Below are 27,318 nucleotides of genomic sequence, written 5' to 3' on the forward strand. Positions count from 1 at the left end.
TTTTGCTGTAACCGAGGGTAAATGAAGATCTTGGTGTTGCAGGATCATTGTCCCCTTATTTGGCAAATATTTAGGTTACCAGTTTGCGCCTTCTAAAGGGTCTTGAGGGACTCTTCAAGACACCGCCTGCACCACAGCTGACGCACTGCGGTGCAATGCGTCATCGGCCTATAAACTTGTTTGTTCATACATTCCAGGAGTTAATGACTGAAGTGTAATGAGTTTCATGATTGCGTGAAAATCCACGTTGGGTGTTTCGTAAAAGTTGGCCAAAATGCGGCTGTTTAAGAGGACTGCGGAAAGAGGCTTTTGGAAACGCAGTGCTCGTACAGTAACTGCGTGCCGCATTCCAGCACGTGTTGATGATGCGACGTGGGATGCCGACTGCTGTTTAAGAAAAAATGTATGCCAAATATGCAGACGTATGCATAGGTGATCAAACCATGCATACCCCCACTCGTGTGACCCGAAGCGCGTGTGTAAACACACACACACGTGTGTAAACACACACACACACACGTGTGTAACACACACACGTGCGCATAGGCATGCAGAGACCGGGGATTAACACGAAACCTGCGTGTGTGTTGACGGGAAAGAAACTGTGCCAGAATGTTAGCGGAGGTCAAGTCCCGCATTAAGTCCGGCACATTCTTTATTGGTTCCTAGCTGCGAGCTCAATCTGTTTGGAGGGAGAATTAGCGAAGCGAGTGAAGTTGGTGAACAGAGCGCACGTGCGTGCGGTCACGTGAGAGAGAGAGAGTCCGTGTCCCCGAGACACACGCGATCCGCGGCGACAGAACTAGTGGGGTCGGCTGAGACGACACGCCCCAGGTGTCACCGCCGCTTTGAGGCACGGGTGTTTCGGGCTCTTTGAATAACGGCAGTTGTCTTTGTCCTCACACAACCCGCGAGCTCGTTTTAACACAACACACGTGTGTGTGTTGGTGTGGGGGTGTGTGTGTGTTGGTGTGTGTGTGTTGGTGTGGGGGTGTGTGTGTGTTGGTCGTGTGTTGGTGTGTGTTGGTGTGGGGGTGTGTGTGTGTTGGTGTGGGGGTGTGTGTGTGTTGGTGTGGGGGTGTGTGTGTTGGTGTGGGGGTGTGTGTGTGTTGGCGTGTGTGTGTTGGTGTGGGGGTGTGTGTGTGTTGGTGTGTGTGTGTTGGTGTGTGTGTGTTGGTGTGGGTGTGTGTGTGTGTGTTGGCGTGTGTGTGTTGGTGTGGGGGCGTGTGTGTGTTGGTGTGGGGGTGTGTGTGTGTTGGTGTGTGTGTGTTGGTGTGGGGGTGTGTGTGTGTTGGTGTGTGTTGGTGTGGGGGTGTGTGTGTGTTGGCGTGTGTGTGTTGGTGTGGGTGTGTGTGTGTGTTGGTGTGTGTGGGGGGGTGTGTGTGCACCGCCACGACAACAGTTGAAGTGTTTGCCCCGCTTCATTCAGCATTGCGCGGTGTTCATTTCCGCTGGAGGTTTCTGAGCTCGTGTTGGACATTCCACATTCCTATTATGGGGGGACCGGTCCCTCCACCTGGTACCACTCAAGTCGCTACTCATTCTACCGACCTTCGATGAATTATGGACCGAGTCCACTCTGTCCCAGGACGCATGACCAAGCCTCAAAGCGCACAACCCCCGGCTACCCAAGCGTTCGACCGAATTCGGTGGGATGCTCGACCGAGTCAAGCCAGGCCGAGATGCCAAATCCTAAAGCTTCCGGTTGAGCCAAGCGCCCTGAACAACAACAACAGCAGCAGCAGCAGCGGCGGCGGCGGTGGATGAAGGGCGCAATAAAAGGCGAGGAAGCAAACTCCCCTCGACCCCCTGACTCATGCCCCCCCCAACCTCCCGCTGCCAGCGGCACACCCAGCAAGTGCCCCTGGGAGCGAGGCAGTGGCCCCCTTCGCTTGCCTCCACCGCGCGGTGCGCGACTTCGCAATAAACATTTTGGGTGGCTATCAGCGGGCGCGATCTGGCAGGGAGGGGGTGGGGTGGTGGGTGTCTGCCGACTTGCCCCAGGAGGGGCAGATGAGGCACGGCAGATGTGACAGCAGGGAGGAGGGCTTCCTCCAGCGAAAACAAACACGGGCAGGGAATGCGAGGGGGAGTCGCCCGCCCGCCCGTCAGTGCGGCGGCAGCGGCCAGGGCCCATCGCGGTGCCCAGCGACCACACCACCACCACCTCGCCACCACCTCGCCACCACCTAGCCACTACTACCACGACCTAGCCACCACCACCTAGCCACCAGGACCTCCACCTAGCCACCACCACCACCAACCCACCACAACCACCACCTCGCCACCACCTCTACCTAGCCACCACCTCCACCTAGCCACCACCACCACCTAGCCACCACCACCTCCACCTAGCCACCACCACCACCACCTAGCCACCACCACCACCAACCCACCACAACCACCACCTCGCCACCACCACCACCACGACCACCATCTCCCCCCACCCCCTGCGGCCCCAGCAGAGCAGGGGTCTTCGTACTCGCCCCGCCCCCCCCGTGTGTGCCGCTGGATGACAACATCGAGGGGGGGGGGGGCTGTGGTGATTGTCGTAAAGTGCTTAGTGGAGATAAGCCCCAAGACGAATCCCACTGGCCTTAGTTGATTAAGCTACGACATGTTTAGCTGTAGCGTGCACGGCGCGAGTCCACAGACTGTGCTCCCTGCTGCCACCACGAGAACAGTTTCATTCACAACGCTACCGCCACAGAAGGAGAAGGAGGACGACGCTCTCCGAGTTCTGTTTCTGCCTTGGACGCCGACAGGAGCGCGAGAGTGCAATCATCAGCAATCATCATCAGCAACATTCATCATCAGGATTCATCATCATCAGCAATCATCATCATCATCAGCATCCATCGTCATCATCAGCAATCATCAGCAATCATCATCAGCAATCATCAACAGCATTCATTATCATAATTCATCAGCCGCCTCCTCCTCGTGGTGTGCGCGTGCAGCATGACTCCGTCTGCCTTCACTTGCCGCCCCACTGCAGCGGTCGCGCGGCCCTACAAACAAAGACAAAGATCCCCCCCCCCCCCCGTGACAGACCGTAGGAGCAAGTGCTGCTAGCGAGTAGCAGCAGCAGCTATGAAGGCCGGTAATGCGCACGGCCGAGGAGATGCCCAGGACCGGCTCAGATCGTCGTCACTGGTGCTGGCCGTGGGCGGGAATCGAACTCGGGTCGCCGGATTCGCAGCGCAGCGCTAACCGCCACGCCACCGCTCCCCCATGGCAGCGGCGTGCTCACCGCACGTGTGCACGTCGAACCTCCCTCTCTGGCTTCGATGCTCCCCCCCCAAGCAGGGCGAGACAGGCGGCACACTCCCGGGGCATCCCTCCCGTTCGCGGCACCTGCTGGGTGTGACGACTCACAACGTATCTTCGTTTTCTCTGCCCGAGACATTCGCTCGTGAAGCAGCCTGATGGCCGAGTTGGGGCACTGCTGCTGCTGCTGCCGCTGCTGGTGATGGTAGTAATAACAATAATAGTACGCGTGCCTCTCACGGTGACTCTCACACTCGTGTGCATTTATCTGCGGCAGGGAACTGCGGCGAGAGATGCATTCACTGCAGCAGTCGGGGTCTGCATCACAGCGCAGGAGCGACAGAACTTCTCCCATTTCTTGGCTTTGACAAGATGACAAAATGCAACTGGACAGAGGCGTTTAATATTTAACAACAAAAAACACCCTCTGCGGTTGCATGCAATGTTAACATTCCGAGCGAATTATGGAAATGCGAAGCGTGCCGGCCGCTGCCGCTTGGGAAAAGGAGAAAAATGTCAGCGGTGATTCTCGTATTGATGCGGCAGACGCATCAACGGACGCGTTGCTCCATCGCTTTCGGCTGATTGAACGGAACGAAGGGAAACAAATCACGAACAAGGGAAGAGGGGGGGGGGGCACGCCGCCGATTCTCTGCGAGCCGCCCGCACCTCACGCGTGGGGGGGGGGGGGGTTTACCCCCTAAAATCAAGCAAACCTTAAAAGTGCGAAAAAAAAGTCTCCCGCGTTGCATCCACATTGAGCCGCTCGTCTCTTTGGCATTAGAGAGAGAGCGCGGCCCGCTCGGCACAGCAGCAGAGGCGCACAGCTCGTAATGAGAAGCGCAGAGCCCGGCGGAGATCCCGGGGGGGACGCGCGTGCCCTTTCCCAATACGCAAACGAGCACAGCTCCCCCCTCCTGTCGGCCGGGACCCCCAATCACACCGCGCCGGGGGCCCGGGCTGCGGGCGCGCGCGGAGCCGCAAGCCGCAGCCGCCACGGCGCTGCTCCGTGTGCCCTCTCGTTATGACGCGGTTTGTGCGCGCGCCGCGTCCCGCCGCCGCTGGCTAAGCGCGCCACCGTTTTACTCGAGGGAAGAATTTTTTTTCATTTTCGGAAAAGGCCACGAGTAAGGAAAAGAACGACAATTCTAGACTTTGTTCAAACACGGACGGATGTACGGACGGGCGAAGAGATCAGCGCATGACGGCAACGTAGAGGAGAGAATTGTGCTTTCGACCCGTCTTCCCGCACCTCCGATTAGCCACGGTTGGCTACGTACGGTGCGAAAGAAGTTCAACGTACGTAACTCTGCACTTACAGAGACGGCGGCCGCATCATCGCGATGCGGCCGCAGGCGGCGGCAATCTGCCAGTGCCGTCGTCAACTCCCTGAGCGAGCCAGGTGTGGCCAATTAGAGCTCGTGGAGATGCGCCAGTGCAAGGGCGCATTTCACTTCGCTCAATTGGCCACAACCTGGCAGGGATAATTAGCGGTTTCTCCCCCGTGAATTATTTCATCTCTCGAGCCACCGCGAAAGCCACAACTCACTGCTGCGAACTGCAAACAATTTGTGGATTAAAATGGGCAGAGTGTGTGGCATGCTCAAGCAAATAGACAGGAAGGATTATGCCTATTTAAGCCCTTATATTTACTCTTAATATTAATATCAGAAATAGCGACCGCTGTATCATCTGTCCAGGTGGCACTGGGGTTAAACAGTGCTCAGGTCACAACCAGATGGCTAGGAGTTCAAATCCCGGTCAGGGGTTTGAACATGCTATCACTCTCTTGGGTTTGATAAAATAGTATCACTTTGTGGAAAGACACAAACGATGTCCTTCAGATTAAAAACTTGCCCCTGCCATGAAAATGTGGAGTGTTCATTCCTGGCTCAGGGCCACCAACCAAGCATGCGCTTTACCAACTAACCTGCACGAGCAGCGAGAGAACATTCCAACTATTTGTACCACAACGTCAAGGGCCGTCATGGAAGCGGCCTCTTCTCCAAGCCCACAGATAAACCCATCCCTGAGCAGGGGGATTCTCGCCCTTCCCTCTCCGTCTTCCCGTGGAGAGCTGCTTTTGGCTACAATTCCAGTAATTGTCCAAAATGTCATCCCTTCCCAGCCTGTGTCCCTGCTAAATCCATTTGCTTTGCTTAATAGTGGTCGCGATCCCATTTTGACGATGACGCCTCCGTCACGTATTCCGTACTGTGATTCATAACGTCGGTGCACACATTTCCATCACTGCCACTGAAAGCCGTTTTCGGATATAGAAGTAGTAATAGTAATACAAACCAAAAATCAATAACTACAAGTCCTGAAAGAAGAGATGCGTTTCTCATTGGTGCCACTTATTTCCTCATGGTGTGGTGTTACAACCTTTGCGGGGACCGAGCGGAAATTCTAGAGCGACGCGCGGACACATACGTGCGTGTGCGCGCGTGTGTGTGTGTGCGCGCGTGTGTGTGCGTGCACATGTGTGCACGTGTACACATCTCCCCGCGTGCACGATTCTAAAACGTGGCCGAGTGGGACGGTGGAATCGCGACATTGTGCTCTTTCACGATGGCGACGAAGCGCAGCCACAACTTTCCACCGTTTGCGCGGCGAACGCCACCACTGCCACCACCACTACCACCACCACCACTGCCACCACCACCGCAGGTTCGCAGGCACATTCCTGCCCCGAGCGTGGTTCCCGTGTTCTCGCCCCACCGCTCCTCGTGCAGCAACGGCCACGAGGCGGGCAGGGCGGGGGGCCTCACCGCTGAGCCAATATAGCGGGGATCAATAAGGAGGAAATGACAGGGCCCTGAAAGGAGGGGAGTTTCTGGCTGTAAAGCAGCCAGAGCCGGCTCGCTCGCGAGGGAGGGGAATCCGGGAGGCTTGGTTAAATTGCCTGAGAAAGTCCACAAAGGCCATTCATTTGAGGCGCATTCGCACCACCAGCCTGAGGGGAAATGGGCACGGCAATTGAGAGGAAAAGGCAGAGCAATAAATTAGCCGCATATTCAGTGGCCGTCGAAACACAGACCTGCGCAAACATCGCACTGCGCTTCCCATCCACGGCGTGCGCCGGGCGAGCGGCCGGCGCGGGTGCCTGCGTGAAAAGGGCGCTCCGTACCCTGCGGCGTGGAACCCAGCAGCATTGCGGGGCCGAATCGGCCGCGTGGCCAAACAAAACGCCGGCTTGCGTGGATTACGGTGCGTCTACGATACGGCATCGTCAATTCTCCGCAGAATCGCACTGTGAAATAGCATCTGCTGTGAGCCAAACAAATGCATCAATCGAGGCTATGGGATGGTCGCGTGTGTAGACCCGGCGGTCCGGTTGAGTTCCACCGCTACAGACACGTGCGTCCGTCGCACCAGCGGCAGGTTCCTGTGCCAGCCACTGGCTCACGACAACTTTTCGGAACGATTCAAGCACACGAGAGCACCAGCCTGAGGGTCTTCAGAAAATATTTTTCTCATGATTACACCTTCCTTGTGGGAAGCAACACATTAGCCAGTAAGTTACAACCATCGTGAATTACCATGAGGTCTAGGACTTTACCTCTGTATGGCAGAGCCATTCAACAGGAAGGCATCAGGATCGAGGTGTACTCTACTTAGACGTTAAGACTGACACATTACGGAGAAAAGACTCCTTAACTCGTAATGATATGTGACTGGAGTTCAAATGTTAATCTCACACGATCCACACTACATTTTAAAAACCAAATGTGTTTAACCGCAGCAATAGACACGGAGATGCATTTTCCAATATCGAAGCGATGTCTGGGATTAATGTCCCGTTTCCGACTGCACTGAAGGTGCTGCCGCCTTGGGTTGGCACAAGGAGCCTTGCCCGACCAGGCCAGAAGAACCCAACAGGAAACGAGCGGAAGCAATTCTCCCACTCTACAGCAGCTGTAGTTTGAGACGAGAAGCGATGATCACCCGAAGTGAACCAAGCATGAGGTGACGCTCTCTGCCATTTCAGGCCTTGAGTCAGTGGTGGAAATTCCACATTTCGATGACTGGGATGGGCGATAAATGCTGGATTACCAGCGACGGCGCGCGTGCTGAAGAATACAAACAACAACTCTTGACTTCCCTTGAGATAATTCACTACCTCGAGATGTCAAATGGTGGTAGAAAGGTTGATAATGTTCTTGATACTAATTTATGGTCCACACGTAATGGGAATAGCTTAGGCAACCGGGAGGAAGAGTGACCTCTCAACCTTACAACAATGATCAAATGTAAAGCTTGCTTCTATTCGTGGTTATGTAATTATTTGTGGATGAGACTCCATGGAATGACTTCTGGGACCAAAGACCAATTTCAATTTATGTCTGCCAAGTCAAATTATGATCTGAAGCCTACTCTGAGTAGCATCAGTAAATATTGCAACAGTGCTAAACATAACATCTGTCACCAGTGACAGACAGAATCTTGAAACCACCCAAGCATCATGGCCATATTGGCTCACTGACAAAAGACAACCTTTTGTGGTGGTGCAGAGGGTATTAATTATTGCTTGGGTGGGGGTTAAGAATGCCCACAGCAATATGTTATAGCCCCAGGTGTTCAAAGTGCGTAACAGATAAAAGCCCCTCGTTACAGCTCTCCCTCTGCAGGTGATTAAAACGATTTCCTCTGGATTTGGCGGCGTGCAGGTCAGCGTGACATAAACATTGACAATCCGAGAGATCCAACGAGCGAGACGCGGTTATTGGGTTGTCCAGCGCTTTGCTAAAATCATGGAAACGTTTGCCGAAATCGGTGGCATGGGCACAAGAAGGCGCGGAGGGGTTCCACGCACGTTTCTGCGCCACTGTTGTAGCCGAGCTCTGTCCCTCTGATCGGCGCTGCCAGCCTCGCTTTGTGTCAACTCCCATTCCTCGTTTGGGTCTCCCCCAAAATTGGCCACAGCCTCGCAAAGAGCCCTCTCGAGCGTGGGCGGGGGGTCTCGCGCTCTCAGCTTTTGGCAGAACGTTCTTATATGATTTCAGGACACGCGGGTGCAGTGAGAATTTAGGAATTTTCTTAAATAAATAAATAAAACATATAATTAACACACAGAACCCAACAGTGGCTAAATTAGCCAAACCAGCTTTGAACATAAAGTCACGGGAGTTCGTGACAAATTATTGCTATTGAACATCAATGAAGTCACTTGTGCTCTTTAAGGATTGCCTTTCTTTTTCCATTGTTTTATCGTAACAAACGTTGTTACAATTGAGTGGTCTGTAAAGAGAGTTTTCCGTTTATTAACTGCAATCTAATCACGCGAACCTTATTCGAGGAGGCAACATAACCTCACACCTGAGCTGTGATGTGCAGATCGTTAATGCATTGTTACGAGGTTGGTGCGAGGTCACGCTTTAGTTGATGCTTACAAATGTCACATGGCAGAGAGGCACGGTGGTGGTACACGGGCATTTCGTCCGAGTCCGGGATAGAGTGGCACAAAAGCGTCTACATGGAGTCTTTTTTTAAAGACGCCCGGGCAAGGACAGGAGCCGCATGACATGCGTTCCGGTTTCAAATGGGCCGCTTGCGATTCCGACGGGGATGTTATTTTAATTAACGCGAGTAAGCTCTCGTCTTAAAAACAATCCGTAACCGTGTAGGTGCGCCACAGGCCGCTTCGTCGCGTCCAGTTGATCGCTCTGTGTTCAATTCCACCTGAATGTCTCCTGGCAGCAAACAACGGCCGATAGCGGAACTCCTCTTCTGCCCAGTGACCCGCCTCCTCCTCCTCCTCATCCCCTTGTCCAGGAGCAGAGAGGCGTTCGTGAGCCATCAAGTGCCAGGGTCCGCGCCTGCATCTGCCCCGGGGCTAGGAGGTGGGGTCTGGGCCTGGCCGCACGCAGGGCAGCCCCCCTCGGGGACAGCTGACCAGCAACGGCCCCTCCCCCACAGCCTCCACACCCATCCTCCATTCCATCTGCCTAGTAGCGGGCCCCCCCTCCCTCCCTCCCCCCACCAACACCTTACCACCACCACCACCAGCACACCAACAGCGCCGCCGCTGCCATCACCACCCACACCCCCCTATTCCCTTGCCTGTGGCTTTCCCCACCCCCAAAACACACAGGCAACCTCACAATTCACAAACAAGTCCCGGTCCACATTCCAGAGGGGATGTCCCTGCAAAAGGACAAGCTGTCATTTGGCTGTCTCGGGTTTTGTCTTGCTTGGCATTTGCGCAGAAAACAAAAAGACAACTCTGCGTATAACAAAGAGCTTGAAGCCACCGGGGAAAATGTCTTACAATGAAAAGAAAAAAACCCAGTCCTGTTTGACAATAAAGAATAAAACATTGCCCCTCGTCTCTACTCAACGTGAACCCATATCTAGATTTGACAGAGTTTTAGGTAAGCGTTATCCATAGATACCCAGCGGTGAAACGAAACACCAGAATAAAAGAGGTGACACGCGCACGTTGCACGCTGCTACGAGTCGCTCTGCAGTGCCCAGCGTGGCGATGTCCTCGTAAAGGTGACACTGCTTTACCAACTGTTCTGCTAATACGCTCATAAAAGCCACCGACTGCAATTGTAAATCACAGCTGCTTAAAGCCTGCTTGCCAATGCTCATTTAAGAAGCTAAATATGCAGCGCAAGCGTGAAACATCTGCACCGACATCGTTTAGCGCAATTTCTCCCCATGAATAATCTCTCTTCACTTACATAATATATTATATCCTGCACAGGTGCAAGAGGACGCGTTTCGTCCGTTCGCTGCGATTCACTCGGTATGCAGAGTCCAGCTGTTGTTATTACGTCCCACAGATAAAACGGCTGTCGTCGTTTCCACCACTCTCTCGAAGGCTCGCACCCATCGATAATGCTGACCTCTTCACACAAACAAGGAACCCAAGTCCCGCACTTGCCTCTTGCGACGCCCTCAGCGTCATCCCCGGATTGCTGCTGCGACGGGCAAGCGAAGCAGCTCGAGGCCACGCCGGCAGTGTCAGCGCACGGCGAAGAGCCCCGGGTTGACCGCGTGTGCACCTATGCAGGCACCCCCCCCCCCCCCCACCTGTGCAGGCAACCCCCCCCCCCCCTCTGCCATTGCGGTGCATTGTCATTTGGAGAAACCCCCCTCCCGTAGATGGGGTGGAGGAGGGGCGCAGGGGCCTCCTCTGGGCGCCGCTCGGGGCCACGGAGCCTGGCCCAAGATGTTCGCGGCGTCGGAAGTCATCTTGTGACACGTGGTGTGGGCGCAGAGAGCGCCCCCCGGGCGAGATCGCTCGTGAATAAAAAGTTTAATTCTCCAGTCTACTCCTCTCATGCGCTAAGAAAAATACACAACGGAATGTATATGTTCACCGGCTGATGCCAATGAATCTGCAATTTAATAGAATGTGGCTCATTTCTTGTGAAACGCCACAACAAATTGCTGTGTGGGTTCAGCTCACACTTTGAAAGTCTTTTTCTGCATCACAAACGTTACATATTTGCAATGCCAGTTGGAAGCCTGCACCTCGCACTCCGAGTAAGCCGACCGGTCTGGGACAAGCTGAACCACCGTTATTGTTCCTTTTTATTCATGGCCCGATTTTGACCATTTACCGACAAATTGGAATATGCATAGCGATCATCGCCCACAACTTGCGAAAAACTCGGCAGGACCCTCCTGAAAGACAGTTACGAGACTAACAGATCATCGAGGCTGTCCTGGATAAAGAAGCATGGTAGTATCAAAATGATTGTTGCTCGCGGTAGAACGGTCTCCGCTGGCACGCACACAAAACGTGCGGCCAAATCGGCAGGGAGCTGAGCATCCACTGTAGAAAACCCATCAACTCGGCCTCCTCTCTCATCAGCGGAAAGCCCAGAATAACAGGAAGTTTTAGTCACATGACTCCTCTTTTCCGTTTTTAAAAATGGTTGACAAGAGGTTCGGTGGAAAAAATATCCCTGGCTGGGGGGGGGGGCGAGGGGGGGCGAGGGGGGGCGAGGGGGGGGCGAGGTGGGAGCTCACAGCTCACAAGGTTTAGGAGTCTACGGCGTGATCTGGTATCGATTACTGATCACCGCAGCCCGTCAAGAGACACAGCATATCCCCAAATGTGGGGCAGCGTTGATCAAGCACTGTGACGTCTTCTGAAATCACTTCGCCCATGGTTAATGGCACCTCACGACAGGAAGATACAACGTGGTGGGAGCCACGGTCTTGGGGATGGCTCTTCTCTGGTTACTTCTATAAGAACAACAATGTATGAGTTTGTTATCTCGCTCCGTGTGCTTCAAGTACGAGGCAGTGTGCTCGTGGCGATGTCGGTGAGCGCGTGGTCTGCCTTTACTCACGTGCCAATTTACATTTATTCGTGAAAATATTTGATCCCTCTTGGTTATTTTTACCTGGTGACAGTTTGACGCGCGAAGTTGGCTTGTACAAAGTTGCGTTGCGGAGCAAAAGTGTCGCTTGTTATTCTTTCAAAACAATGTACGTTTTGCGTAGCGGTTTGTCCCACGTGCACATGTCCCTCCATTCGCCATTGTCGCAGACACGCACATATAAGAGAGAGAGGAAGCGAGAAGTAGGAGATTGACAAGAGGCAGGATACAGACGTTGAGAGATGGACACAATAGAGAGACGGATAAACACAAGAGAGATGGGAGAGAGCGCAAGTGACACATGGAGATCAGAGAGAACCGGAGACGTGGGATGGAAGGGGGGTGGGTAACAGGAGATACAATAGAGAACCATGGTGGAGAGACGTGGGAGAGACACAGGGCCGCAAGACCGAGGGAAGGGAGGACAAACGCAGGAGATGCTTTGTAGCGCATGCTTTGGTGGCAAAACTATTTATTCCATTGTCCCATAATAAATTAAAACCTAACAGTGATGTCTGTGATCACTGTGAATTGCAAGCAGATGTTCGTTTCACGGATATGCTTTATTTTAAGTTTGCATGAATATTTAATGTTAGTGCACGATCCAAAATATTAAAATCTGCCGCAGCTATGGGCAGAACGCTTCCGCCGCGTCACTGCCATTTGAAGTTGGCTTGAGGAGAATTATCCGGTCGCCTCTCACCGTGCGGGGCGGCCGTGATCACGAGGGCGCTTCTCCGCGCTCGTCATGCGTGCCGACGTGCGCACAGGCACGCACGCACACACGTGCGCACAGGCACGCACGCACACACGCACACACACACGTGCGCACAGGCACGCACGCACACACGCACGCACACACGCGCCAATACACGCGGGGATGGACAAGCGCGCTTGGCACATTCATTAGCGCTGCTCGCAGAGGAAATGTGACTTTTTGTTGTTTTAAAAAATCCACTGTGGGAATTGCCGGATTTTACATAATTCTGGAGGGTGGAGCAGATATGCTAATAGCTGATCAGTTTTACTGAGCATCCCAATTCCCTTCTTCTATAATACAGGCAGAATGGATAGAGCATTCATTTCTGCCTCAGCAATTAAAATATATCTTGGTCGTTGAGCGGGGTGCGACGCAGACACACGCACACTCCGTCTAAACTACAATACTAAAAACATTTTTTATCTTACCAGGGTAAGGCCCCACTGAGCTGTATAGCTCTTTTTCAGAAGCAACTCGGCTATTACAAATGAAAGCTTAACGAAGTGGCTTATCGTGTGAAAATTTATAGCAGCCAAATGCTCTAAACGCTTGTCGATTCCAAAATGTGGATGGAAAAACCGGAAAACCTGGAGAAAAATCCACACGACCACAGGGAGAATATGCAAACTCCAAATATACAGGCGTCGGTCACGATTGAACCCATGGCCTGTATACCAGGCGAGATAGTCAACATCTCACACCACCATGTCTCTGGCCAACGACGACTAGCGGAGCGTGTCGCCTCGCAAAACACGGGCACAACGCTCAAGGAAGGTCCCTAATCCTTCCATCAGGGGGTAGAGGTCCCCCCTGCCTCCACACCATCTGCTGCACTTGCTTAACCTCACCGAGGACGCACAAATATACAGGATTTGCGCCGTTAGTTCATGCAACAGTGCCGTTTTGTTCCAAGGAAGATTGCACAATCGAGATGGATTATGTAGCCGCTTGCTCTGAAAATAACACATTCTTGGGAAACCACGTGGGCAATGTCTGCTGTGAAATCCGCCGCTTGAGCCGTCACCGCCGCTCGAGACTCGGACTGCTTCGCACGCAGCGCTGAGAGCTGCAGCGCGAGTTTCGATCCCTCCCTCTCGGAAGGGAGGGGGGGGGGAAGCAACACTGCCCCATGATGCGAGCTCAGCGCCTGCAAACTTTCCCCTTGGTCAAGTGGCGCATGGGCAGCGTGGCGCCTGCACCGGAGAGTGCGATGGTTAATCCACGATGGGGAGGGTGGGGGGCGGGGGGGGGGGCTGTCAAGTCCGTAGATTGCACTACTATCGCAGACGTACTCACGTTCCGCTTCAACTTAATGGCGACTTCAAAACGTGCCCGCTTGTGCAGGAGGCAGGAGACCACACGGTAGAAGTTGAAGCGGTCGAGTTTCCCAATTTACGTCACGAACATCGCCACCACACAGAATAATTATATCTGAAGACCAGTTTCTGCCCGATGCTATCTGTCGGCAGCGGCATAGTCAACGGACTCTACGTATCGATGTCGAGAGTAGCGCTCCCTTAACTCGATGACAAATGGCCACGTGGCCAGGGCCCACCCTTGGGTTAAAGAGGTTGACTCATGACGGCTGCAACCGCCCTGGACCAGGCCCCAGCGTGAGGCCGCAGTAACTGGACACCAACCCCCGCCTGCTGGCGTTGAGGAGTTAAAGTCGGGCTCAAGTGGAGCAGCCTCCACCTGCTTCGCGGAAAACATTGGCTCAACGCCACGGAAGGTTTCTACTCATGAGCATACAGCCAGTGCGACAATAACAAGTTAGCCAATTCATAAACTACAAGTGCACATTGACTCTATATTTTCTGCTTGCTTGTCCTTGCATTATTATATATCTGACATCTAGAACTAATATCCAGAGACATTTTTGCCCCACAAAGGAATGTGGAATTACCACCACTGACTCAGGAGTGCCAATGAAAGTGAGCTCTACCCCCATGCGTAGCTTGAGTTTTGGGAAATTTTTAAACATTCTCCGAAACGTTTCGGGCACAACATAATTGCAAGCATTATCAATGCATAATTATTAATATTATCGTGAATAATAATATTACTGTTTAATCCAACATCTTAAAATGTGCGCCAGTGGCATTTCCACGTGCCGCTGTGAAGTCCCATCATCTCCGTCGCAGTCAATGCGTTGACATCAGACACAGTCACGGCGCTGATTAGCGGCAGCTTGCTGCGGGCCCTGCCTATGCCCAGTCAGGGCCCACCTCTGATCTGTGGCACGGAGAGGAGCCACCCTGGATCTTGGAGAGGGCAGGCTTAGATCAAAGCTTAGTCACAGCTGTCAGATGAATCCAAGCATCTCTAAGCGTCCATCTCCAGCAGACATAAGCTGCGCAAATCCCTTGTATGCTTGATAAGAATTTCACGGCAAAACTTCAGATTAGCTGACCAAATGCCAATTGGTTTGCTCTTTCCTCACAATATTGCAGGTCAGACGGAGTGGATGAATGACTGCTGAGCGAGCCAAAACTTGTGCAAGTGGCCAATTGTCAATCCGACACGTGATTCAGATGCAGTACTGCAATTGATAACTTTCTATCCACTAGAGGCACTACGGACTTTACACGATTGGCCAAATGCTCACCTAGCGGATAGCTCAGTAATGTGCTTATCTTATGTCATTTGCCAAATTACTCTTCATGCGCTGTCCCCATCACACGAGGTTTTGATGCACAAGGTTTCAAATATGGCAATACCTCTTAAAATCTGCTTTAAAACAATTCACAGTTGAAAATAAGGTGCTAAATCAGACCCCCGCTACTCGGAATTAACGATGATGTACCCACAGCCTATTCCAGATTTTCAGCACCTATAATGGCCTTTTGAGTTTGCCCTTGAAAAGGCTCATCGCAGTGCGCTGGCGTCATGGCGTGGAGGAGGGGCTTGCGTGGAGCAAGAGGGACGCCGGTGATAACAGCTGTAAACACCGTCATCAGCAGCGAATCGAAAGTGAAGAGGCAACATCTAACCATAGGGGTTAGCTGCATGCAACCTTTAGGGGTCACGCAGCACGACCCAATCAGAACCTACCCCCACACTCAACCCCACGTTCATTATTGTTATTATTATAGATTATTATTATTATAGATTATTATTACAGATTATTATTATAGGATTATGTTTGTCCTTTTGTCCCAATGGCACCATCGGTGTCACGGCACGAGACAAAGAATCCATTTGTGCCTCTCGCAGAGCAGTGCAACCCTTGGTGTTAGAATGGCCCACGGAAGCAGATATCACAGAACCACTTCTGAGATCCCGTCGAGTGAACTCTGGTCCACACAACAGGGGGCAGCGCATCTCCCCCCCTGACCTCTGCCACCCCCCTCAGCTACATTTAATTCAAAAGCCAGAATTTAGCGAAATTAAGTGCAGAACCCCGAAATGTAACGTTTGGAGGCATTTCTTTTCGTCCAATCATTTGTGACCGGGCTGAGACCGTCCGCTCACGACACCCGGTTCAATCACAGGCGGCCGAAGCCTGGACTCGAACCCAGGATCTCGGCGACCTCGGCTCAGCGCTCTGACCCCGGAGCCACCTGGTATGTAGGCATGTACAGTATGTACGATGCGTTGAACTTCTTTCGCGCCGTACGTAGCCAACCGTGCTAAAACCGGCCACCTCGCGCCCCCCCCCCCCCCCCCCCGCGTGGCAGCACGATCGACGTTCCGGGGCGCGTCGCGCCAACCCACCTGCGACGCGCACGCGCGTTGCCGCCCCCACGACGACGGCGCCGCGGGCCCCGCGCGCCACGCAGGCGTAGTCGCCCTCGTGCTCGCGCCCGGCACGCGCCACGTGCAGCGTGCCGTTGGGCGCCGCCCGTGCCGCTCCCCCGTCCTCGCCCAGCGCTCGGCCGTCCTTCCTCCAGCTCAGCTCCGGGGACGTCGCGGCGGCGCCGCCGTTGCCGTCCCGCGCCGCGCAGTTCAGCGTGAGCGCGCCGCGCGGTGGCAGCACGACGCTGCGAGGGGGCTCCAGCGTGAAGCGCAGCCCCTGGTGCGCTCCTGCTGGGACGGGGGGGGGGGGCACAAGTCGACAGACCTCGGTGTTAGGGCAAGGGGGGCGCCTGTCCGCAATGTTAACCCAGCATTCGTTTCTTGATAGTCGGGTAGATGTCAGATGGAATGTGGTGAGATGTTTTGTTATTGTTGTTATTGTGGTTATTAAGCCCAGACGGGGGACCAACTCTACTGCTGAATCATGGAAACAATTTCAACAATTATTAGCACACAACAACAATGAATGAAACATACGCCTCTCTCCTGTCCTGCGATAAGAACGGCATTGCGTCATAACAGGACTTCACTTACAGAGTAGAAATAAGGGAAACAAAACCACGGAGTGCGACTTCATTATTGTGTGGTGCCACAATGTGAATATTTTGCAGAAAATCTGGCACAAGTTTGGTGCATTGAGCCTCATTTTTATGGAAAAATGCCTTAAAACATCTTCATCGTCATCTTTGATGCTTAATTCATAACACAGGGACCGGCACAACTTCCAAGATATATTTTCAGAGACGTTCACTTTAAACCAGAGGGAGCAGTGGCACAGTGGTTAGCACGTTGCACGATGAACCAGGTAACACGATTTCAATTCCCGGTCGTTTGTGATATCGGTGGTGATATCTGAACTGGTTCCTGGCCTCCAGCCTCTTCCCCAACCCATACGGAGCAGCTTGGTGAAGTGCGGTGAGATTCCCTCACCACCGACATCTGGCGATACCTTCATCCAGCAGCGGACTGACAAGATTTGTACATTATTTAGGTTAAATTATTGTTCTAACACAGTGATGGTATTTATGAGATCCATTACATTTAAAACAGTGGGATTGAGTGCAATCTAAACCAGACTGAAAATGAAGCAGGAGCGAAAATGTCGCAAACGTCAAATCAAAAGCCCCTGAGCGATGATTTACTGTGGATGTGAGACAGTGGCGGGAGTCGGGGTGGAGTGCTGCTGCTGCTGCACAGGGCCGCACAACAATAGTGACCGCGGCGACGCATGCATACCTATGTTTAAACAAACAGCAGACAATAACAGCCACCCCTTGTATTATTAACACAGGGTATTAATAGCAGGGCTGACGTGTTTAGCCACAAACCCGTTTATTTATTAAGCTGTTGTGAAACGCGACCCCCTTATACCGCGGGAATATTACATCAAAGACGCCTCTTCCTCGCGCTCGCAAAAAGCGTTCACTTGAGCAAGAGTGGATTATCGTGGGACGCGGCAAGAGAGCGGCGCTCTGCAGGGAGAGCGCTCCGAGCGCCACTGAACGAGCGGCCTGCCGCTAACAAACGCATCAACCCCACGACAATGCGATGCCTCGACGCGGGTTACGTTCCCCGTTATCAATATCACGGAATTATTTCTATCGATCCCATCAATAGCTATTCCAAGGACAGCTGCGATTCACGGCGGAAATCACTTCGCATCGCTCCAGAGGCACGTGCACCCGCAGCTGCCGCGTCACCGGCCCGCCAGCGCTCCCGTGGTCATCCCCATCGGCCTCGCTCGATCCACTGCTGAGTTGAACGGCTCCCCGCGTCGTTGCGGAAGCGACCCACCTCGCTCCCCACCTGGCACGACGCCAGCTTCTCTCGTCCCTCTGTAGCTCTCGGGGCGGCCTCTTCGTCGCCTTCTCAATTGGCGAGCGTCGCCCGACCTCCCGCCGCACATGCTCGTTTGCTTTTCCTAAGGATTTGTCATCTCTCGCATTGATTTTTTTTTTATGCCGTCAATTTTGGTTCCTTCAAATGGTTCAAAGTGTTCACAACTCCCACGCACGTCTGCACTGTTTTGCTGATTTTCACAATTGTTTGTTTTGCTTAAGAGGGATAAGAACAAAATTAAAAAAATTCGATTTAAAGCTTTCGCGACTGCAGGGATTCATCTTCTTGGTTCTTTCGGTAAAGTCACGTAGAAGGGAAGTAATACAATAATAAAAATAAAACATACTAAAATAATTCTCACTGAGAATTGTTTGTATTATTTTATTACTTCCCTTCTACGAAAACTAAAAAAGTCATCAAAATGAGGCTCAAAAGAGAAAACAAATGCAACGTGGCAAAATAGCCACTGAGCGGCTATTGGGGCATGCCTTCACTGCGAGCCAAGCGGCGTCACAGGCCTAGAAAATCATTACGTTCCGTAAGTGCTCAACATCTCCGGCATTTTCAGATGACTCTGGAAAAATGTTAAGTACTATCTCTGCTCTGACGTTGTCAAACCTCGCTTCACTCTCCACTTGCCTCCAGTTTCTGTTTTTTTTTAAAGTGCAGACCCAAAATGCCTCGCAGGCCGTGTCAACATCGTGAATCCACGTCAGGGACACGGAATTATTATCCGAACGTCTGCGCACCGACAGTTCACAACTCAACACGGCGGAGACGCGCCTCTGATTGACCACTGACCGACATTCAGACGAAGTACATCTCGAGCACGTCAAGGAATTCCGAGCGCAACGAATCACGCGACCATCTCGCAATCGGGAAAATCCAGAATTCATACCACAGCTGTGGTTTGACTGACTCAGTCCATCATAAATACAATAATCTCTGGGTGCTCGCTGAAAAACAGAACACCGCTTCGAATCCACCGGCCCTCGCCACGGCAATGTGGAATTGCCGCTCTTGAGCCGAGGGCTCTCTCAACAGAGCGGACAGCAGGCGCAGTGGAGGTCACGCGGGGCGCTCACGGCTGCCTCATTACTGGGGTCAGGCGGGAGCAGCCATGGTGCTGCCCCCCCCCCCCCCGTGGTGACGTCACGGGGATGTCACCAGAGGGGCGGCCTCGAGGTTTCCAGCCGTGTTCAGGGCACGTTCAGGGCACGTTCAGGGCACGTTCGTGACGTCCCGGCAACGCGGAGGCGCCAGGGGATCGGGATTCTGATGGAGACGCGTAGCTGCCACGTGGTGCGTGACGGGAGGTGCATTTACATTATTTAGATTGATATTGCTGATATTCGTTGCTACGTGATAAGCCACTTTGTTGAGCTATCATTGTGGCCACGTCGCTTCTGACAAAATACGTTCATAGCTCAGTGGGCTTTACCTGGCAATCAAAAAAAGCGTTTCGTTGTATTTGTATATTTTAAGTGATTTGTTTCCCTTTCCTATATTTTCCACCCCTATGTTGTTTTCGTATTGTTTGTTGTCGTAACGTTGTGAAAGAGAGCTTGATAGCGCATCGGATTCCTCCAGTGTCAATGCTAATTCTGATTCTGACATTTCTGCAGTTCGAGTCGAACATTGGGCACGAGGCGACCGCTCCTCCTCCGCGGGTGTTTCCCACCACTGCGCCTGCTCACTCCGAGAGGAGCCCGCGGTCGTGCGCTGTGCTCGATATTTATTTATTCATTAGTCCACTTCTTTACCCGGGAGTCTCATTCGTCTTTTCCAGGAAGGGTTCTGCCAAGTTTTCGCAGTCGGACAGCAATGATTGCCATTTTTTTAAATATTCAAGTTGGTTATTTTGCTTCAAATTTGGCAGATGTTGACCGTGACGCTGGCACACGATTGTCTACTCTTGCGAATGGCATCAGGGGGTCTTCAACGTCCACTGTGAAGCAGACGGCGCGTACAAGTATTTTGCACTTAATACCACACCGCAGTATTAACCAGGGCAGCCGCTGGAATCAGAGCACGAACGCGCTTACCCGCAAAGCCACCACCACACCACCTCACCACCGAGAACCTTGCGATCGACCCACGTTCGATTCCGGGTCACGGCTAACATCAGTGGCGAGTTGATACCGTGTATACAGTCCAGTCACGACTCGGCTGGCGAGGGGCGCGAAACGTCGACACTCGCTGTTGGCCTTTTTAAAAAATCGGTGTTCGCTAATCGCACCCTCCCCCAGCCAGCAGTCTGGGTTAGCCGTGATTCACCACCACAGGGAGAGAGATGGAGAGAGAGATGGAGAGAGTGGTGGAGAGAGTGGTGGAGAGAGTGGTGGTGAGAGAGATGGAGAGAGAGAGATGGAGAGATGGCGAGAGAGAGATGGTGAGAGAGAGATGGTGAGCGAGATGGAGAGATGGTGAGAGAGAGATGGTGAGAGAGAGATGTGAGCGAGATGGAGAGAGAGATGGTGAGAGAGATGGTGAGAGAGATGGTGAGAGAGATGGTGAGAGAGATGGAGAGAGAGATGGAGAGAGTGGTGGAGAGAGTGGTGGTGAGAGAGATGGAGAGAGAGATGGAGAGATGGTGAGAGAGAGATGGTGAGAGAGAGATGGTGAGAGAGAGATGGTGAGAGAGAGATGGTGAGAGAGAGATGGTGAGAGAGAGATGGTGAGAGAGATGGTGAGAGAGATGGTGAGAGAGATGGTGAGAGTGGTGGAGAGAGAGATGGTGAGAGAGATGGTGAGAGAGATGGAGAGAGAGATGGAGAGAGTGGTGGTGAGAGAGATGGAGAGATGGTGAGAGAGAGATGGTGAGAGAGAGATGGAGCGAGTGGTGGTGAGAGAGAAGGGAGGGCAGGACGCGCGGCAGCAGCAGCGCCGCGTGTTTAACCAGCGCGGCGATCATCATGACGCCGCGCAGTCCCGGGACGTGCAGCAAGCTGCGCCGCCCTGGTGACTTCATCGCTGCCGCTGCTGTTGTTGTTGTTTCTGTTGTTGTTGCTGTTGTTGCTGTTGTTGTTGCTGTTGTTGTTGTTGTCTTGTTTACCACGAGGCGTGCCACTTCGCGGGACGGTGCTGCCGAGATTCTGACGGCCCGCTGCCTTTGTTTGTCCTACTTGGTGGGGAGGGGGCGCGGGTTGGGGGGGTAAGGAGGGGGGGTGAAGGGGAGGGGTCGGGTGGAGGGGTAAGGAGGTGAGGTGGGGTGGAGGGGGTAAGGAGGGGTGGGGGGTAAGGAGGAGGGGAGTAAGGAGGAGGAGGGGGGTGAAGGGGAGGGGGTGGAGGGGAGGGGGCGCGCGCGACCCGACTAGGGGGCGCCAAACTCACGTCACTGGTCTCCCCCGCGCCTCCCCCTCCACTCTCCATCATCTCCCTTCATCGCCTCATCCACCTCATCTCACCAGCTTCCTCGTCGCCAACATCCCACTCCATAGCCCTCTTCGCCATCCAGTCCCTCACCTGGCCCCTCTCCTCCTACATCTCCCCCCGTCTCTCCCCTCCTCTCCCCCATCTCTCGCCTCCCTCCCGTGTCCGCCTGCCCCCCCCGCCTCTCTCTGCTCGTCTCTCGCAGCGCGCGAGGCCCCGGGTCCCGTCCCTCGGTCATCTCGTCGCCCCGACGGCGAGAACCGACGGAGATTAAACGAATGACGATGCCTACGGAGCGAATGGACACTCCATTCATTCACACGAATTCATTCACCGACTCATCTCGTTCGCTCGTTGATTAATTTGCTCATTCGCCTACTCTCTCGTCCACTGTCATTCACTAAATGGCTCACTTCCCAATTCACTCAAACGATGAAGCCCGCAGAGCGCATGGACACTCGTGCAATCATTCGTTCACTGATTCATACACTTACTCGCTCAGTCACTCATTCGCCAACTCATTCGTTTACTCATTCACTAATATATTCCCTTAAACGAACGACGCTTACAGCACCCATTATCCCGCCGAGTCTCGCAATCGCTCTGTCATCCACTCGGTCGCTTGACCACGAATCGCTCTCCACTCGTTTATTCACCAATTCATTCACTGGGACGCATTTACACTGTACCGCAAGGCATCGCAGCGACATCATAAATAAACGATTGCCATATTTCTTCAGCAGGTCAATCATCATCGCGAGGTCAGGGTCTCTCCACTGCTGGACTAAGTTCTTCCCGATGCCCTAGCCCCTGCCTCGTGGTCCTGCGATGCCACAATCCGTGTCGCTGCTGCTCGTGACATGACATCGCTCCGTCTCGCCGTTGGTTATCCGACGCAGTGTGGTCTCTTCCTAGCCTCCAATGCCAGAATAAGTCTCGTCCACCAGCTATAATCCTCTCCGGCTACACTGTGCCCTACCCAAGCACAGTTACTTGATTCAACCAACCACTATACACACACACATATTTTACATATGCCAGTCCGTATAAATCCTTTAAGCGACATCGCTTTAAAACTTAAAATTGTTTCTCTCGTTGGTTGAACGCTGCTCAGTGTTTCAGCTGAAAGATCTTCAGGAAGGGAATTGGACACGGATGGAAGATAGAGAGGGACATGGATGCGCGTAGCCCTCAGGAGGTCATCGGCGAGAGGCCATGCCCAGCCGGAGAGTGCCCAGGGAAGAAGCCCTGTGCCTTGTCAGAGGCGACGAGACCACGGCCTATGGATCGCGAAAGCTCTGCCCCAGCGAGGTCCATAAACAATAACAATGGCACTAACGCGAACAGAGGCCGACTTCGGGGTGTACGAGGTTCGAATGGCGGTGACCAAAATGGGTTTGGCATTAGACGCTCTACGAAATGTGGGTCTGATTTATCCTAACCCACAACACTCCCTGCGCTAACGCTAAATCCAACCCCATTATGGGCGCTTTCCAAGTCTTCCCAGAGGGAAGTGGGATGAATTATCCACGACTCCACTCACACCAGCAAACAACGACATTTCTCCTAGTCCTCGAAAACAGCATGAAATAAGAAATAAATTAAGTACGTGAAAGTCGCCTCTGCTGCACCCACCCACGCGCCTACACCACCCCGCACGGACCACCCATAATGCGGGGAAGTATGGTCACGTAATCTCGTCTTCATCAACACGCACTGCCTGCCCAGCGTGGGGAAGTATGGACAGACAGGCCCCAGCAGTGGATTAACATTACAGGCGGAAAAGCATTAATTACCATTGTTCAACAGCCTCTGGGGCATGCACCGGTCTTTACTCAACATTTAAAAGTCTCTTCTTTAATTCCGTCCTATGGAGTCCCCCGAACGCGTCTCGCTCCAATCGTGCACACACGAGCGCAAGTCGCTCGCGAGAGAAAGTCACGGGGGAATCCAGCGGTGGTTCTTGTGACGATCATCCCCGCCACCTCCATTCATTCCTCAGCCAGGGTTGACCCAAAGCAGAGGACGCGGCGCGGTGAAAGAGCGCCAGTAACTCATTCACTTGCTCATTCAGGGCGCGCGTCACTGATATGACGCCAGGGTAACTCGTTCCCCAACTCATTCGTTAGCACCGTTGGCTACCCCTGGTACAAAATAAGTGGAACATACGTAGCTACAACTCATTCACTGCGATACAGCCCCAGAACGGAGTCATTGATTCCCTGTGTAACTCATTCCACGACTCATTCCCTATGTAACTCGTTCACCGACTGCTTTATCATAGCGCCAGACGGAGTGCACCATTCACTGGCTGTGCTGTAGGAGCGGCAGCGATTCATTGCGGGTGTAATCTGTGGCAGCTCGCAGCCACAGTCGTGACGAGTGGGGGGGGGGGGGCAGAGCCACGCGGGATGGGCTCCCCCACCAAATAACTCTCCCCCCTAATTCCACATTCCCTTGCTGGGGACTGCACTCTCCTTAGAACGGCCGCTGTTGACTTCCCCACAAAGTGGTCGCTATTGTAATCGCCCCCCTCCCGCCCCACTCCTCCTCGCTCGGCGTGCAGTCCCCGAAGTTTGAAGAGGCGCTGCTGCTGCTGCTGCTGCGAGTAGTGCGCTCGACACGGCGCGAGGTGTGGGCGCCATGGTAAATAAGGCTGGCAAGTGTTTACCCAGCAGAGCACGACTCGGATGTTACATCTCATTCAGGAAGGTGAGGTCCCGTCAAGGAGTGGCTGGGCTTGTGGAGGGGGGGGGGGGCTGTACTGTATCGCTCTTGCGAGGGGATCATCAATACTCGGAGCTCAGCGAAGATCGCAGATCCAATCGGCAGAGACTCGATAGCGCGAGTCGACCAAATCCACGAGTCGCATCACTTGCTGCGCTGTTGTCGTACACTGCTCCGGTATCCATCCAACCAGCCGCTCAGTCCACGGGACCCATCGTCAGTGTCCCGTGCACGGCTAATAGCAACATCGGCATCTGCATCAGGATCGCATTATGTGTGGCGGCAGTGTGATAACAATTGGTTTCACCTGTGTTGAGACGCAGAACCGGCGAGTTCATATTACAGGATTATTCAATGGAGCAGCGAGTTTGCACAATTAATCAGCGCCGAACGCGCTCCAGGGATGAGCCAGAGCGAGGTGGTTTCCCGTCGTGTATCCACGCGAAGTCTCTTTGAGAGTCGCTACTGCGAGTGAGGTCGTCATTCCGGAGCTAGAGGCAAACTCGGTTCTTGCAGTGACTAGTTTGGCAAATGTGGCATTTGACCGGCATGTAAAATCCTAAATTTGCGTACGATGATGACGATAGTTCCAGTGGCGGCGGCTTGGGGAGTCTTTCATTCAGCAGTGGATCGACCATGGCTGCTGCTGCTGCTGATAAATAATTCCCATGCCTCGTTTCGGACTCTTGTTTTCCTGCAGGGTCCTTCCGAGTCCTTCCGAGTCCAGCGATGTGTTTTATTTCGTGGACGAGGAAACGTTGAGTCGGCTTTTCACAGAGAAACACTTCAATACGCAAGGATAACATCCAGCGGTCCGCACAGATAGGTACACGGACCCCACTTCTGTGCTCGTAACCACCAACCCTCGCCTCCAATGCGATGGGTCGCAGGCGCGCCACCACGGCCGGCTCAACGGAGACGTCAATTGGGAGGAGGGAGTTGGGGGTCGTGGGCTCGTCTTTAACGTCGATTATTCTAGAAGGCACGCGGCTTTGGTCATTGCCGGCCGCCTGTCTGATCGCGGCCACCGAGATCGCGGGTTGCCCGTCGCCCCTCCTGGCGGCCCCGCTTGTGCGCTCACCGGCGCTGCGCGTTCGAAGTTCCTTCCTTGAACCTTCGCGAGGTGACGACGACGAACATGATGATGATTATGCTGCTGCTGTTGGCGGGGCCCCTCTCACGCGTCCCGCCCGGGCCTCTGGGGCAGCGCGGGTTAAGCGACCCCCGTCTGGCCCAGGAGACGGGACTCGTGGTGGTGCCTCGTGCAGAGCGCGATCAGAACGCGCGCGCACCAACATCGCAGCAAAGACAAAGATCCCCCCGCCAATACAGCCCCTTGGGGCAAGTGCTGTTGGCGAGTAGCACCTACGAAGGCCGGCACGGCACGCGAGGGGGTGGGTGGCCAACGCCGATATTATTACACCGCACCGGGGGCTAGTACCGGTTACGAAAATTCGCCACTGTTAAAGGTGGGTCGTGAGCCGTAATCGAACTTGCGACACCGCACTAACCACTCCGCCACCGCTCCCCACAGCGAGCGCACATCTCTCTCTCTCACACACACGTGTGTCTGTATCTCACGTGTGTGTGTGTGTGCTACACAACACTCGCGCCCAGCACGCAGAGCACGGACCTCCTCGCGGGCATTATCAACACGCGCGCAAAGCCCTCGCACACACATGAAATACATCGCCGGATGACCTCTGCGGAGAGCCGCCAAGTCAAGAGACCGCGGTACCCAGAAGTCTCTTTGGTGCTGGACACCGACGCACACTCCTCCTCGAGCCTCGAGATGCCACCGAGCCCAGGCGCTGTTCGCGAGCACTGGCCACGAGAGCGCGGGGCTCACGATGGGGCCGCCACTCAGAGCCACGGACACGCGCATCAACTGCCCCGTAACTTTGCGCATCAACAACACGCACGCGCACGCACACGCACGGGCTGCCCTGTCCATCGCGTGCGGCTCCCCCACGCTGGGCCCCATCCCCGAGCCCCATCCCGGGACTCTGGTGGCCGCGTCCCCCCGACGTCTGCCCCGCACGGGACTCGATCTCAGGCCGCGCGTGGCGAGTCCGGGACTCGGCAGGACGCCTCAAGTCCCGTTACCATGCGTGACGACAACAACAACAACAAGAAGACCTCATGGCTGAGCGCGGAGATGCAGCCGCCCGGGAGACAGAGATGGGGGAGAGAGAGAGAAGAGGGACGAGAGACCCATCGCCTACCGGGGCGCAGGGAACACGAAGCCGCGCCTCCCTCACCTGCGCCGCAGACGAACACCGCCAGGAGCCGAAGAGCCCCGCACCAAAGTTCGTGTTTGTAATTCCCTCTCGCCATGAGTGCGCTCGGGACGCAGCGCCGCGGAGTCGTCGCTCGCGACGCGAGGGTCGCATCCCGTTTGGGTTGTGGGGAGCCGAGGCGAGCCCGCACGCTCGGGGTGGGGGGGCGGGGGAGGAGGGCAAGGGAGGAACGCCTCCTCGGCCGGACAAGGGGGCTGCCGGACACACGCGCACAGCTCACACCCAGGACAGCCCCCACCAACCCTGTCACACACACACACACAGCCCCCACCAACCCTGTCACACACACACACACAGCCCCCACCAACCCTGTCACACACACACACACAGCCCCCACCAACCCTGTCACACACACACACACAGCCCCCACCAACCCTGTCACACACACACACAGCCCCCACCAACCCTGTCACACACACACACACAGCCCCCACCAACCCTGTCACACACACACACACAGCCCCCACCAACCCTGTCACACACACACACACAGCCCCCACCAACCCTGTCACACACACACACACAGCCCCCACCAACCCTGTCACACACACACACACAGCCCCCACCAACCCTGTCACACACACACACACAGCCCCCACCAACCCTGTCACACACACACACACAGCCCCCACCAACCCTGTCACACACACACACACAGCGCCCCCACCAACCCGGTCACACACACACAGCTCCCACAAACCCTGTCACACGCACACAGCCCCCACCAACCCTGTCACACACACACAGCTCCCACCAACCCTGTCACACACACACAGCTCCCACCAACCCTGTCACACACACACAGCTCCCACCAACCCTGTCACACACACACAGCTCCCACAAACCCTGTCACACACGCACGCGCGCGCTCGTACGTTCAGCACACTTACAGCCAGCACGCACAGCGTAC

At 54.2% G+C, this 27,318-nt stretch overlaps 1 protein-coding gene across 1 annotated transcript in view; it reads right to left on the reverse strand.

Moving 5' to 3' along the window:
* LOC133343909 (protogenin-like) overlaps positions 1-26,531 on the reverse strand; it is a 113,473-nt gene extending 86,942 nt beyond the window's left edge. The window contains 2 exon segments of the mRNA XM_061553911.1: positions 16,090-16,401; positions 26,370-26,531. Coding sequence (XP_061409895.1) covers positions 16,090-16,401; positions 26,370-26,445 — 388 coding nt within the window. The 5' untranslated portion in view covers positions 26,446-26,531.
* Between the last annotated feature and the right edge of the window lie 787 nt (positions 26,532-27,318).

Source organism: Lethenteron reissneri, chromosome 18, assembly GCF_015708825.2.
Source record: "Lethenteron reissneri isolate LAM-NWPU_2019-01 chromosome 18, ASM1570882v1, whole genome shotgun sequence".
NCBI classification, from domain to species: Eukaryota; Metazoa; Chordata; class Hyperoartia; order Petromyzontiformes; family Petromyzontidae; genus Lethenteron; species Lethenteron reissneri.